The sequence below is a fragment of the Diabrotica undecimpunctata genome, chromosome 6, assembly GCF_040954645.1.
Source record: "Diabrotica undecimpunctata isolate CICGRU chromosome 6, icDiaUnde3, whole genome shotgun sequence".
NCBI lineage: Eukaryota > Metazoa > Arthropoda > Insecta > Coleoptera > Chrysomelidae > Diabrotica > Diabrotica undecimpunctata.
Window position 1 is genome coordinate 102,860,631 of NC_092808.1, and position 15,180 is coordinate 102,875,810.

Sequence of the window (15,180 nt, forward strand, 5' to 3'; positions counted from 1 at the left end):
TGGTGCTGTTCAATTTTGCCTTGAAACATACAATAAGTAAAATATCGTTGTTTCTGATAAAGAGTTTTGCCAATTAAAGTTTGGAACTGGTGTTGGCCTTTTTTTACAACTCGAGGAGAGGTCATTTGGGTTTCCGAATAAATGAAGAAAAGATAAAAAATATGGTAGTAACCAAAAATCGAAGACCTAGATTTAGACAGAACATTTCTTAATAACTTCGATCTAGTAAAGGAGTTTAAGTATCGGGGGATGGTAATCAAAGATGACAACCAAGTAGAAAAAGGGATCTTAGCAAGAGCAGTTGCATGGAATAGAGCATTATACTCTGTTTTAACATTATTGAGATCTACGCTGTTGTAAAATTATTTTTATCGGTGACCATGCTCCTCCACATCGGACGAGGTAGGCATTAGATTTTTGGGAAAATAAAACGAAAGGAAAGGAAAATATTGGAGCTTTAGAGGTGATTAAAGAAGCAACAATCGAAAAATGGGATATGATGGATCAGAATACTGAATTTCTCTTTTAGTATTGGCAACTAGAGCCTGCTACATTCTGCTGATGGGTTTACTATTTTTTAAAATAATATTTTTTGGAAAACAAAACGTCAAACAATATTATAAAAATGTAATTTTAATTAAAATCAATTGTGGCTTATTTCCATATACACATAATATTTAATCTTTAAGTTTAGTTATTAACTTACTTCAGGTAAATGCGCAGAAAAACCTGCTTCCGACTGACCATAAAAATATACGCTTCCCATTTTGCCGTAAGAATATGTGCCCTTTCCTAAAACACAGTGATTAATAAATAAATAATTTAATCTTAAATTAAATGGCACATGACCAATTCTTTCATCAAATTATATCATATCAAATAGTTACATAGTTAAAAGTTAACCAACTACAAACAGAAACGCCATTTGACAAAGTGTGTATTCGTGTTCTAGCTCCAACGATGAGTTAACTCACCCCAAAAGCCAATATACTCTTTTGATGATTCTATGATCGTTTTTATTACATTAAATATTTTCTTGATTCCATTATTATTGTTATCCCACTGTAAAGGAAACAATTCATCATTTTAGATACCTACGGTATCAAAAGGATTAAGCTCTGTTGGGGCTCTCCGTGTTATCGAAACCTAGGTGACATGGTATGGTGGAGCATCTCTCAAAAATGTTGTACGCATCTGGAAAATTAAGAGCAATATTGCTTTCTGTATGGTCTTTTGAACACTTTATGCATTATCTTAGAGAGATGACTTCGGACCCAGTTTTTTATGTTTTTATTTAATAATTGGTAGCATCTGGGTCCTTTCCATTCTGCATTGTCTCTTTATTTGTATTCCTAGATCTCTGTAGTTAGCAATCTTCTCGTTGTATTTAACACTTACACTATGGTTGCTAGGTATCACCACATCAGTTAGTGTTGTTTGTCTACCTAATCTATTAACTAGTGTGAGATCTAGTCTATTATACACCAGTGGTTGGTCTGTGAGTACAGTACGGTCCTAGTATTGCTTGTACTTGTTATTTTTAAGCATACTGTCTGGAACGTATTGATACTATGGGAGATGATTGATTTGAAGAATCTCCAGTTTGTTAGCTATCTTTTGATGAAGGTTCCTTCTTACTAAGTCATGCTGTTCCAAACCTGTAATATATTGGATGGGTTTCTGAACTTGATATATATATATATATATATATATATATATATATATATATATATATAGATTTGTCATTTGTCGCTTTGACGTGAGGATTCTTGTTGATATGTATATTTCGACGCTGCGTTGTCAACATAATATTGGTTGTCTTCATTGGGATATCTTCTATGCATAGGTTTACCCATCTAGTTGCGCATTTTTCTTACTTAGAAAAGTGTTAGTATCTGCCCATTTCTGGTTTCCTCACTTTAGGCGGTGTCGCGTCATTAACAACGTTAATCCATATCATCATCATCATCACGTAGCGCTACAACCCTGGGTGGGTCTTGGCTGACTGTACAACTTTTTTCCAATTTGTTCGGTCTTCCATCAACCTAGGGTCAAATGGAATGTTCATTTTCCGGAGATATGCTTGGATGTTATCTCTCCATCGCACTCTGGGACGTCCGAGTGGTCTTTTGCCTATGGGAATCTCTTCCCATACCAGTTTTACAAGTCTAATATATATATATATATATATATATATATATATATATATATATATATACATATATATATATATATATATATATATATATATATATATATATATATATATATATATATATATATGAGTTCTGAAAAGAGAAATTAGAATGCTTGATCTTCATTCTTGAGGAATTCTGTTTTGTTCTATTATTTTTTGGATTAGTTTTTTATAATTATTTGGTCAGATCTGGTCCTCTGTACTTTAGGAGTTTTCCATCTCTCCTGGTAATTTTCTATTTTTTAATTTTCATAATGCTTCCTCTACCTCTTCCTCCTCAATATTTTTTTCTTCGTTGGTCGTCACCTCTAGTGTTGGTGGTTCATTATCGTCACCTAGCAAATAGGAATCAAAAGTAGTTTGCCATGTTTCCTTCAGAATGTGTTTCGTTTTTATCAGTTTGTTCATATCTTTTCTTTGTCCTCTGATTATTTTCCATATTTCGTTTTGTGTTTCGTAGAAGTCGTGTTCCATTTGTAAATTATTGAACATATTTCGAAGATAAACAGAAGCTACCGAAGTGTTCAGAAAAACTGCGATGAAGTTCAGCAAGATTCACAAAGATTTAGAACACGAGTTAAGTAGCTATTAAAACAAGTTACCTAGTAAGTTAAGTACCTCGATTCAAAATATACTGGAGAACAAGCTCTAAAGCCTATCTAAAAGGCCACAAATATTGAGTTTTATACACCTACATATAAAGATGACTTCCAGAAATAATTGTAGTATAGATGATCAGACTCTGAGAATTTAAAATTTATAAAAGAATCATGACATATTTTAACATTTTGAATTGCACTACTTTGAGCAATTATTTTCCACTTAACAATTTATAGCATTTACAATATTTACATGTGGATAACTTAGTTGTATATAGTAAAGCATATTTACCTGTATTTAACAATGGCTTAATATTCTTGAATTCGGTTTTATTTAAAAATGACCAAAAACATGCACCCATTGACCTGTAGTCACCGTTTACGATATAATATTGTCGAAAACCGCATACCTAAAATACGAAAACATAAATTAATACTGGTAACGTTGAGTATAAACGTTACGGTAAAACATGAAGATCTGGCTAAAGTTGAAATCAATTATTCTTAATATTTATATAGATCTATACATAATATATTTTTATGCTTCTTATACAATGTTCTTTCATTTTTATTTCAAACCTATTTTGTATTTTACAAATTTTTTATCCTATATAGGATCGGGGGTAGTCTGCCAAAGGAATTTCGCGAAACACGCGAAACACGAAACTCCGTGTTGTTTATTTGGAATGTTGTCTTTGATTGATTGGACAAGAGATGAAAGTTTTTGTTGGGGATAAATATTGTCTTTATTCCTATTGATTTAAGAATTATGTCGATTTTGTTAGTGACACCTTTGATATATGGAAGAAAAGCTTTCGTATGATGAGGGTCTGAGTCTTTGCGTTGAGATTGAGTGGGAGATTCGCTTTGAATGAGGGCTTAGAGGGCTCAGCGGGTCTACTAGCGCATCATCGCAAAGGCGTATTGATCTGGAGACAAGGATATTAATGACTGAATTAATTTGTGAAGGTGGATGATGAGAGTTGGCATGCAAGTAACGTTTGGTATGGGTGGGTTTTCGATAGACAGAGTATAGAAAACCTTAAGCTTGGTTTTTATTTACGATAACGTCGAGAAACGGTAGGAATGAATCAGTTTCCACGTCCATCATGAACTGGATACTAGGATGTATACCATTCAGATGGGTTTAAAAAGACACCAAAGTATCCCTGCCATGGGGCCAAATGACGAATATATCGTCAACATATCGTAGCCAACAAGTGTGTTTGAGCATTGATGTGGATAGTGCTCAGCTCTCGAAGTCTCCCATAAAGATATTGGCAATTACTGGAGGTAGTGGGGAGCCCATTGGGGCACCATTTATTTGTCTGTAAAATTCATTTTGGAAAATGAAATAAGTCTTAGACATACAGTGTTAATGAGAGATAAGTGGTCTCTTGCTGGATACTGCATTTAGTTTTCAGTATCTATATATATATATATATATATATATATATATATATATATATATATATATATATATATTTATATATATATATATATATATACCAAAACTACAAGTTATTCTCAAGAATAATATCAAATAGACTGTAAACAAAATTAGAGTTTTACCAACCTGGGGAACAGGCAGGTTCTAGGAAACATTTTGGCACCAACGACCACCTCCACTGCATAAAATTGATTATAGAAAAATCCATCGAATACAACCGACCACTGGTCCTGGCTTTCGTAGACTTTCATAAAGCATTCAATACGATAGAAAATAATAGCGTAATGAGAGCGTTGGAGGAACGTCTTATAGATTATGGGTACTCCAAACAAATCGCAAATATATACAATAACGCAACCCTGAGCGTAAAACTACACAAAGATACAATATGTGTAAAAATCAATAGAAGAATTAGACAAGGAGACACGTTATCTCCCAAACTCTTTACGTCAGTTCTGGAATATGCTTTCAAAAAACTGGAGTGGGAAGCCAAAGAAATTAATGTCGATGGCGAAATGCTCTCCCACCTACGATTTGCGGACGACATTGTTCTGATAACAGATAACTTGAGACCAGAAAAGAAGAGATTGGAACTATGCTTACTGAGTTAAATGCCGCCCGAAATGAAGTTGCTAGGAACAACTAAACTGCTGAACTGCAAAGAAGAATCACTTTAGCATGAACCGCATATGGAGCTATATGGAGCAAATTATTTGAAAAAGAAGACATGTGCTTCCAGTAATTAACTTAAGCCACCGAAATACTTTCTTTAACCCAGGTCACAGCAATCAAACAGCAAAACTTGATTGAGATACTGTAAATGTTTGGTTTGCAATTATTAATATTCCCAAAGAGCATTTATTGATTACAAAAATGTTGGTTAGAAACTGAAGATTGATTAATTTTGATTTAATAGGGAGAATAAATTTCTTACCGCAACTCTTGACTGGTTGTAAGATATATCCATAGTTCCTCCAACAAAACCATGCTTCCATTGTTCCTGTGGCTGTTCTGTAGCTTAAAAATATTAGCAATAATAACAAAATTAGTAATAATATGATTAAAACACAAAATTGTAGAAACTTTTCCAAATGGCAACTTACGCTTTCTATTTATTTGTCAGACGAAAGATTCAGTCAAAAGAATTATCTCCAAATATTTAATAGATGAAGAAATTGCATGGTGACAGCTTTCCATAAGTTTTACCAGAGTTATCACATGAGTTAAATGGACATGACGAAAAGAAAAAAGCCGAACAAACAATAATATAATGCAAAGATGTCCATGACATACCAACAAAGTAAGAAATAATGGATACAATTCAAGACCTAAAAAACAATAAAAGCTCAGGATCAAATGGGATAAATGCAGAAATGTTACAAGCAGAAAAAGAGCTATTAGGAAAGTAACTAGCTAAATTAATTACGTATATTAAAAAAAGGAAGATTCTAGTGATATATTTATTTTCCCAATTCATAGAAAAAATATCCGATGCTTTGCGAGAACTATGGAGGCATCGCTCTGCTTGAGAATTGCTATAAAGTATTTAGCAGAATTCTGAGAAGAAGATTAAATAAGTACGCAGAAACTTTGTTAAGAAAATATCAAACTAGCTTTAAGATCAACAAATCCACAACGGATCACATTTTGCTTTGCAATTCAGACAAGCTTTTGGGAGTATAAAAAAAAGTTATATACACGATTTATTGAAGAAGGACGGTAGAAACACAATACAGGCAAAAGGCAGGTAAATAAGGAGGTCTCAGAAATCTACTAGGATCTAAGTTTTATTAAGGAAAACAAAGCTGAGAATATACCGAACAGTAGTAAAAGCAACTACTATACATTATTGCGAGACGTGGGTACACAATAAAGTTGAGGAAAGGCAAGAAAAAGGCTAGAAAGATGGGAACGCAAAATAATGAGAAGCATTTTGGCAAAGAAGAACTAACTACAAAGTATATGACCAGTACAAAAAAACTAAAATTACGATATATGTCAAGACACAAAGAATGAGTGTCTTACGTAGAAGGTCCACAGAAAGTAGCAGGAGGAAGACATAAATGTGTGGATCAAGAAAAGAAAGACTGAATAGAACCCATACACAAATGAAAGGACAGCGAACAAAATAGTAAAAATGGCGAGAAATAAATTACATAATGGAAGATGATCTACGAGAAGACCAATAAAACGATACTCAGACAATCTTTGAAGCCGCGGAATACCCCGAAGGATGTACAGTAATTTAGGCCTATAAAGAAAATGAGAAAGTGAAGAACATTTCTTCTTCTTCTTCTTAGCCTTCTGTCGTCCATGTTTGGACATAGACCTCTCCCAACTCCTTCCATCGGTCTCTATACTGAGCAACATATTTCCAATTTGTTCCGGCTATTCTTTTAATGTCATCAACCCATCTCATCTGTGGTCTTCCTCTTGGTCGTTTACTTTCGTAAGGTCTCCAATGTTGTATTGTAGTATTCCAACGTTGGTCTTTTTGTCTAGCAGTGTGGCCCGCGAAGCTCCATTTAAGTTTGGCAATTTTTGTTGTTATGTCGTCGACTTTTGTTTTGGATCTTACCCAGTAGTTCCTCTTTTTATCTGACAGTCGTATACCTAACATTGCTCTTTCCATTGTTCTTTCTGTTGTGGCTAGTTTATTCATGTTTGCCTTGGTTAGGGTTCAGGTTTGATATCCATATGTCATGATAGGAAGGACGCATTGGTTGAACACTTTGCTCCTCAAGTATTGGGGTATTTTGTGGTTCTTAAGTATCCAACTAAGTTTTCCAAATCCTACCCATGCTAGTCTTGCTGTTCTAGTAATTTCCGCACTTTGGTTCTCTTTGTCAAGTTTCAGGATTTGTCCTAGGTAGATATATTCCTGGATTTGTTCTATCTCACTGCCATTTATAGTTATACGTCTGGGGTCATCTGTGTTTGTCATTATTTTTGTTTTTTTTTTCATATTCATTTTTAGGCCTACGTATTGGGAGCTGGCTGCTCGTTACCCCATCATAATTTGCAGTCCCTCGAATGTGCTCGCTATAATCACTATGTCGTCAGCGAATCTGAGGTGGTTTAACTTGTTGCCATTAACGTTAATGCCATGGGTTGACCAATTTGTAGTTTTGAAGACGTCTTCTAGGGCTAGGTTGAAAAGCTTTGGCGATATTACGTCTCCTTGTCTCACTCCTCTCTTAGTGGGGATGGGATTTGTATTTTCGTCTAGTTGTACTATCATAATTGCATTTTCATATATATTATGTATTAGTTGCCTATATCTCGAATCTATTCTACAATTATTAATAGCTTGTTCTATGGCCCACATCTCGATACTATCAAACGCCTTTTCATAGTCGACGAAGGCAAGAAATACGGGTAGTTGGTATTCATTTGCCTTCTCTATCAATTTTCTCATTGTCAGCTAAGAATATTAAGCTTATTTTTTTTAAGAAATCAAAAGACTGGTATGTTTTTGTACACACTTATAACAAATCAAACAATGGAAAAAGGGAAGTATTTTTGAAGTGTGTAACACAATTTAATTCCTAGCTGAGCGCTTTTGGCTTACAAAACCATCTACAGAGCTAGGGTCAAGTATATAATTTGGTAACAAAATTACAGAAAAATTTTCTTATTAACCATAACCAAATTTTTTAATGTGTTTTTTGTGGAGTCCAGTATATACTCCTTTTTTTGTTTTTTTTAATAAATAAATAAATATAACCAGCATAAAAAAAATTTGTCTAATTTTGTTACCAAATGATCTCTCCTAGTATTGATACTTAAATACTTGACCATAGCTCCAAAGATGGCTTTGTAAGCCGAAAGCGCTCAGCTAGAAATTAAATTGTTTACACACTTAAAAATACTTTCCTTTTTCCATTTTTTGATTTATCTTTTTTATACTTACAATGTGGAAAGTCAATTGGCCTACATCCCATTTTAACGTGACAATCGTAAGCAATGCCTGGCCGCTCGACGCCTGGATACTTGGTATCATTTGATTTTGGAGCCCCGACCAAAATTCTAAAACAAAATTAGAATTAAAAAACGTTCGTTAATATTACTATTGTTAGTATATACGTTTCACCAAAGCAGCTGAACTGATTTTATTACTACTGACCATATCCTAAAGAAAAACTAAAAAAGATGGCAAAATTTATATTAAAATCGTTGTACTGGTAAGCTAGTACAAAAACGAAGTCACACAGAAGGAAACATTTTTTTTATTGGGAATAACCCGCATCAACCATAGAAGGTTATTTATTAGCGGTGGTACAATATAGACTATAATATATTATAATGATTAATATAAAATATAAACTATAAAGTTTTTACAAAGTTGATTATAATTTAGAATTTTTCTTGAAGTATCACTTATATTTGATTATACAATTTCGTGTCCTTGAAAAACCGAATGATTTTGTCACAATCCGCACTGTCTAAAGCGCACTTTATATCACTTGGTAGTCCAGTAGCTTGTCTTTCAATTTGATATAATGGACAGTCTATAACAATGTGGCCTACAGTTATATTGGTGTCACAGGCGTAGCATATTCTAGGAGGTTCCTTCCTTAGTAGGTGTTCGTACGTCAGTCTTGTATGTCCTATTCGGATACAATGTAGTACAACCTGGTCCCTTCGCTTTACTAAAATTGGTGTTTTCGCTGATAGATCTGGGTTTGCTTGCTGCAATTTATTATTTGGTAAGAGTTGCCATCTTCGTAACAATAAGTTTTTTGTGTACTCATTGATGCATTTTTTCATATCTGAGTGAGGAATTTGGTTAGTTCTATCATCGGATCTCTTCATTTTACAAGCTTCTTTAGCCATATCCTGGTATCCTCACATGAGATGGTATCCACACAGTATGTAGTTGTTTATAATTATTTTGTAGGGTCACAAGGTCTTTTTTAATCTGTTCTAAAATCGGATGAGTCGGATATATTTTCTGAATTCCCTGGATTTTCACAGGAATCTGTGAATATTACTGTCGTGTCTTCAGGTCGATTAAGAGTTTGTTGTACTGCCTTGGATATCGCAAAAAGTTTAGCAGAATATATTGAGCAGTCCTTAGGTAGTGGAAACTTGAGCACAGAATCCTCTGTGACAATGGCGGATCCTACTGTTTCCAATTCTATGGAATCTAACTTCTGTTTTTGATGCATCGGTATAAACTAGTTGACAGGATGAATATTTATTTTTAATATTGTAGAAGTATCGGAGAAAAAGAAATGAAGGGGTATTGTCCTTAGTATAAGTTGACAGATCTGTGTTATAATATGGAATTTGTATAGTCCAAGGGGGAGCATAATCAATATTGGTATGCATAATACCCGGAAATGTGAAGTTGCTAATTCTTTTGCTAAATTATAATCGAAGATTACGATTTTGATTGTAATTAGAATGGTAATGTATGGAAAAAGCATAGGGGTAGGCCGGGTTGTTTGGATTAGCTAATAGCTTGCTTGCGTATTGTAAACTGAGACGTAATCTTCTAATAGAAAGTGAAGATTCATTTGCTTCGACATAAAGACTTTCAACTGAACTGGTTCTGTGGGCTCCTAGAGCTAGTCTTAGTGCGGTATTTTGTACAATATCTAATTTTTTTAATACTGAGTCCTTAGCTGAATTATATACAATTGATCCTTAATCTAATTTTCTGCGGATTAAGGATTTGTAAATATTTAGTAGCTGTGTTGTGTCTGCGCCCCAGTTGTGATTTGCTAGTACTTTAAGAATATTTATGTTCTGTAAACATGATTTTTTAAGTAATTGGATGTGTTTGTTCTAAGTAAGTTTTGAATCAAAAATCATACCTAGAAATCTAAGTTCCTCAACGTTTTCTAAAACTTGATCATACAGTGTTAATTTTGGAAGATTTGCAACAATTTGATGTTTTCGAGAAAAGCACATTACTTTGGTTTTAACCGTAGAAAATTTCAGTCCTGTTGTTTTAGACCATTCTTGTAGGGAATTAATAGAAAGTTGAATAATGTTTGATGCCATATTAAGATACTTATGAGAAATATAGATTACGAGGTCATCTGCATATAGGATTGCTTTAATAGGGTTTCGGATACTGTTCTCGATATCGGTATTTGCAACTAAAAAGAGTGTGCTTAGAATAGATCCTTGGGGTATGCCATTTTCTTGTGTATATTATTCTGAAAGTTCCTGATTTGATTTAACTCGGAAATTTCTGTCATCTAGAAAATTTTTGACGAATGCTAGAAAATTTCCATCTATGCCCCAATGTTGTAATTTAACAATAACGTCATATTTTCATATAGTATCATAAGCTTTAATTATATCAAAGAATACAGCTATAACTTGTCGATTATTTGCAAATGCCTCATTAACTGCCGATTCTAGCGACACTAAATTGTCAGTTGTGCTTCTATTTTTCCTAAAGCCGCTTTGCTGATTAACTATTAGATTTTTTGATTCTAAAAAGAATTGTAACCGTCTATTTAAATTTTTTTCTAGTAATTTACATAAGGAAGATGTTAAGGATATTGGTCTATAAAATTCCGGGTTTGACTTGTTTTTGTTAGGTTTCAAAAGAGGAATTATTGTAGCGGTACTCCAGGATTTAGGAAATTGTTTAATCGAAAATAACAAATTGAATATATCCAAGAGTAAATGCTTAGCAGCTAAAGGAAGATTAATTAAAAAACAATTTGGAATTTCATCTGGTCCAGAGCTAGAGTTTTTAAGTCATTGGAGTGCTTCATTTAGTTCTTGCATACTTATTGCAACATTTAGCGGACTGATGGAAACTGTAATTTTGACCTCTTTTTTTATTTTCTTTTTGTTTTCGACAAATAATGGGTCATGTACAAGGAAACATATGGTGAAAAAAAAATCAAAAGCCTCTCTTATTTTATTCTTCTTCTTCTTCTTGATGTGCCTGTCCGTGACAAATGTTGGCGATCATCATGGCAATCTGTATCTAATCCACATCAGCGCTGATATGCTGCACAGATGTTGTATTGAGTAAGGTTGTGAGATTCTTTAATCAGGATGTTCTTGTTCTTCCTAGACGACTCTTTCCAATATTTTTCTTATGTAGAAATTAGTGGTCTGGAACACGTGTAATCGAACCGTAAAATAAAAGAGTTCTAGTAGTCCAATTAATTTGATATTTTTTTGGCAAGCACTTATAGTATTTGTTTAATAATTTGCTAGCGTATTTGGTAAAAAATACAAAATTAGTTCTGTTTTTTGAGTGTTGAGTGATACCCGCCTTTTGGCCGGTTTGTCCGTGTACGGTAAAATAAGTCCTTCGCGTATTTGAATAAAAGTACATATTTGTATTATTTATACCTTTATTATTTATACATTTTTTCTTTCTATCGTAGAACATGGAAAATAATAGATCTCAAAGAAGAAATACGATCTTTCCACGATAACCGATGAACAAATCTATGAGATCATGAACTCTACTCTTGATTCAGATGACGAGTCAGTTTACGAAGATGATGATAATGCATAGCCGATTCGGATTACGACTACAAGACGCATGTGCTCACAGCCGAGAACGATGAGATGATTTCTTCTTGTTCACGTGAAAATATCATTGATTTAGAGCTCTCCATAAACCTTCCGTTGGAGGTAAGTTATATCACTGACGTTAGTGAAGTTTTAGTGCGTGTTTTAGAATCACACGTAAATATATTTACTTCTAAAATCGCAACATGAACTTAGCCGGAACTTATAATATCAGAAACTACATCACCAGAAGTTTCAACAGCTGATCCGGATACTCAAATGGACGTTTCAGTATCACTCGTACCGTTAGCATAAAAAGAACCAATTGCATCAACTTCCACACAACTAGCAACAATCACTAAATTGAAACCAAATAAAAGCCTGATCCCCGTTACCAACTGTAGAAGCTACTGGACCACAAATAGTACCAAGAGCGGGTGGCTGTATTGGCACAGGTATGCGTATAAAACACGGAAAGTCATAATGCAATACTATTTTTTTTTTCTCTATCTTCTTTCGGGCTTGGATGCAATCGACAAATATTTAGCAGAGTTCACAAAAATTGTATGGCAAAAAAAGCCAATGCAATTACATGTCAATGTAATTGCATTGTGCGTCATGACATGACGCAATGCGTCAAGTCGGAAACACTACATTGCCGTATACTGTAAAGAATCTGAAGACACCAATGGAGTATTTTTGTTATTTTTTTACGGATAAACTCATTGATCTGATTGTTTGTGAAACTAATCGGAATGTACGTTTGAAAGACATAAACACACAATTCAACGTTGATGCAGTGCAGATTCGACGATACATCGGAATTATATTAGACATGTCCATTTTTCTTTATCTCAACATGAAGTCACACTGGGGAGAATTCGGATTTAGGCAAATACCTCAGTGTATGCCACTGAAGAAATTTAAACGGATAAAAAAATATTTGTGTTTTGCTAATGAATCGGAGCGTATTCAAAAAGGACAACCTGTACATGATTCGCTTTTTAGAATCAAGAGAATTGCCAATATTTAAAATGAACACTTTAATTCAATTCCAAAGAATGCGTGGTTACGTGTTGACGAGTAAATGTGTTCGACAAAATTTGCGCACCAGTTATGCCAGAACATGCCGAACAAGCCCCATAAATGGGGAATAAACTTGTTTGAACTGTGCGATACAACAGGTTATTCGTACCAATTTGAGATATATAATGGTGCTGGAGATAACATCATCGTGTCAGGAACACCAGACATCGGTTGACCAGACCTAGTTATTCGGTTGTTACAAACAATTTTAAATTTCAAAAACCATATCGTATATTGTGATAATTTTTACGCATAGTTGCCCCTTTTTTACGATTTGCGAGCTCGTGGAATCTTTGGGCTGGGGACAATACGTGCAAATGGGAATGCATACCACTGTCCTCTTTAAAGATACCAAGGATGTAAAACTTTGTTCAACTTACGTAGTACACTAATGTCGACTATCCCCAAATAATTCGTGAGTACAATTGGCATATGGGAGAAGTTGACCTCATCGACTTTCATATGGGACGAAGTGAACTGCGCATTAAAACAATGAATGCGATGACACGCATCTTTTACTATTTTCTTGATGTAGCTGTCACAAATGCGTTCTTTTTGTATCGCAGATCATATAATGACGATGTTGCGAAAACATATTTCAAAGAAGAAGGAGCTTCACAAGAAAAAAACATAAGACTATTCCAATTTCATGTGAAAATTACTTAAAGTCTGTGCTTTCTGTTCAGAAAAGACCCATTGGTCGACCTTTAAACTCACCGCTCATTACTAATAGTAATAATGCTGGTATTAAGACTGCGCATCCTGGTAAAGACGTACCTTACGATGGAGTAGGTCATGTTCCTGAATGGATTTCAGGTCGTAAAAAGTCCTGTAAATACTGCAAGAAATTGGAAACATACACTTTCTGCCCGAAATGTCAACTGCATTTATGTTATTCCGGTGCCAAGAATTTTTGGTATGACTACCACGTTCGTAGTTAATATATTTCGTTTATTAGAATTTACCTGTTAATTTTTTTATCAAGTTTATATCAATAAAAATTTTAATGTTTTTATAAGCAACAAAAAAGCACCGAGAAGAACGATATACCGGCTGTATGGCCAGCAATCTTCTTTTTCACTTTTTGACTGACTCAATAATGATATCGAAAAATTAACTTTTTATTCACGTACCAAAATTACCCCGAAACCAAAATGTTCAGAAAGTTGGAAACCCTATTTTTATTTTCCGATTAAAGGGGTAATTCAGTTTTATTTGGTTAAATAAACTGCATGTGAATATTTTTTGTTTAAATATTGACTAGAGCACGTATGCTTGGTTATATCGTAATTTACAGAAACTACCAGTCTGTCAAAATTTAACCAATGTAGCAAAAAATAATTAATAATTCACTAGATAATTGGGAATGGGATCAGCGAACCGTATATAGTATTTTTCATATAAAAATGCGTGCACGTCACAATTTATATAAAGTGACGTCACTTACATTTAAAATTTCCAGAACGTCAACGTTACAGTTCAAATTTTCCTAACACAGCTAATAATACGAAACCCATACGGAACTGCTCGATCTTTCATAGGCGTCAACATGGTATAATAATCAGAAAAATGTAATCATCATTATATTGGGAATTTTAGAATTATATTGATTACATAACCAAAAACATTTGTTATTATTAATAATATAAATTTAATGAAATAACTCTTTAAGTCAAATATTCCACAAAATAATAATTTTAATTAAATATATTAGAATTAGACAATTGTACGCAACTGATACGTGAATACTTCAAATTTTTTGACAGTTCATTGTGTGGTAAAATTGTTTAAAGTGTTGCCGCTTTTTTAGAGTAAGAATTTTGTTTATGTTTTGATTTCTAACAAAATTTGATCATAATATATTAGATATTAATACATTGTATTTATAAATACATATTAAATTTAGATTAATAGCGTTAAAAACTAATTATTGTTGTGTATTGTGATTGTGCTATACCAAAAAAACTAAATAGTCTTTAGAAAGCTAATAAGCTTTCATATAAGATAGATTATTTTAAACAAGAAATAATGGCGGGACGTTTTTATTATTAATGCTCAAAAAGTAGTAAGTCTAAAATTTAGAATATATAATTTTGTATTAAAATGTTTTCTTATGTATTTTAGTGTGTTGCAGTAATCTTAAAACTAAGTATATTATTTACTGTTAATATAATTGTTTGACAAATAGTTGACATTTTAAAAATTCCTCACTTACTAACTATTCTGATGTTTTGGCAACGCTGTGGGGTTCTGGCATCGTAAATCTTGAATGACGTGCACGCATTTTTATATGAAAAATACTATATGTAATAGTCTACTTTGAGATGGTGGGAAGTATCTGTTTATCGGCC

The 15,180-nt window shown here is 33.4% G+C and overlaps 1 protein-coding gene across 1 annotated transcript in view; it reads right to left on the bottom strand.

Moving 5' to 3' along the window:
* LOC140443662 (integrin alpha-PS4-like) overlaps nt 1-15,180 on the bottom strand; it is a 157,411-nt gene that overhangs the window by 123,158 nt on the left and 19,073 nt on the right. The window contains exons 2-5 of the mRNA XM_072535032.1: nt 8,160-8,275; nt 5,181-5,263; nt 3,089-3,206; nt 707-792 (exon numbers count right to left, since the gene is read on the bottom strand). Coding sequence (XP_072391133.1) covers nt 707-792; nt 3,089-3,206; nt 5,181-5,263; nt 8,160-8,275 — 403 coding nt within the window. The remainder of the gene's footprint in view (nt 1-706; nt 793-3,088; nt 3,207-5,180; nt 5,264-8,159; nt 8,276-15,180) is intronic.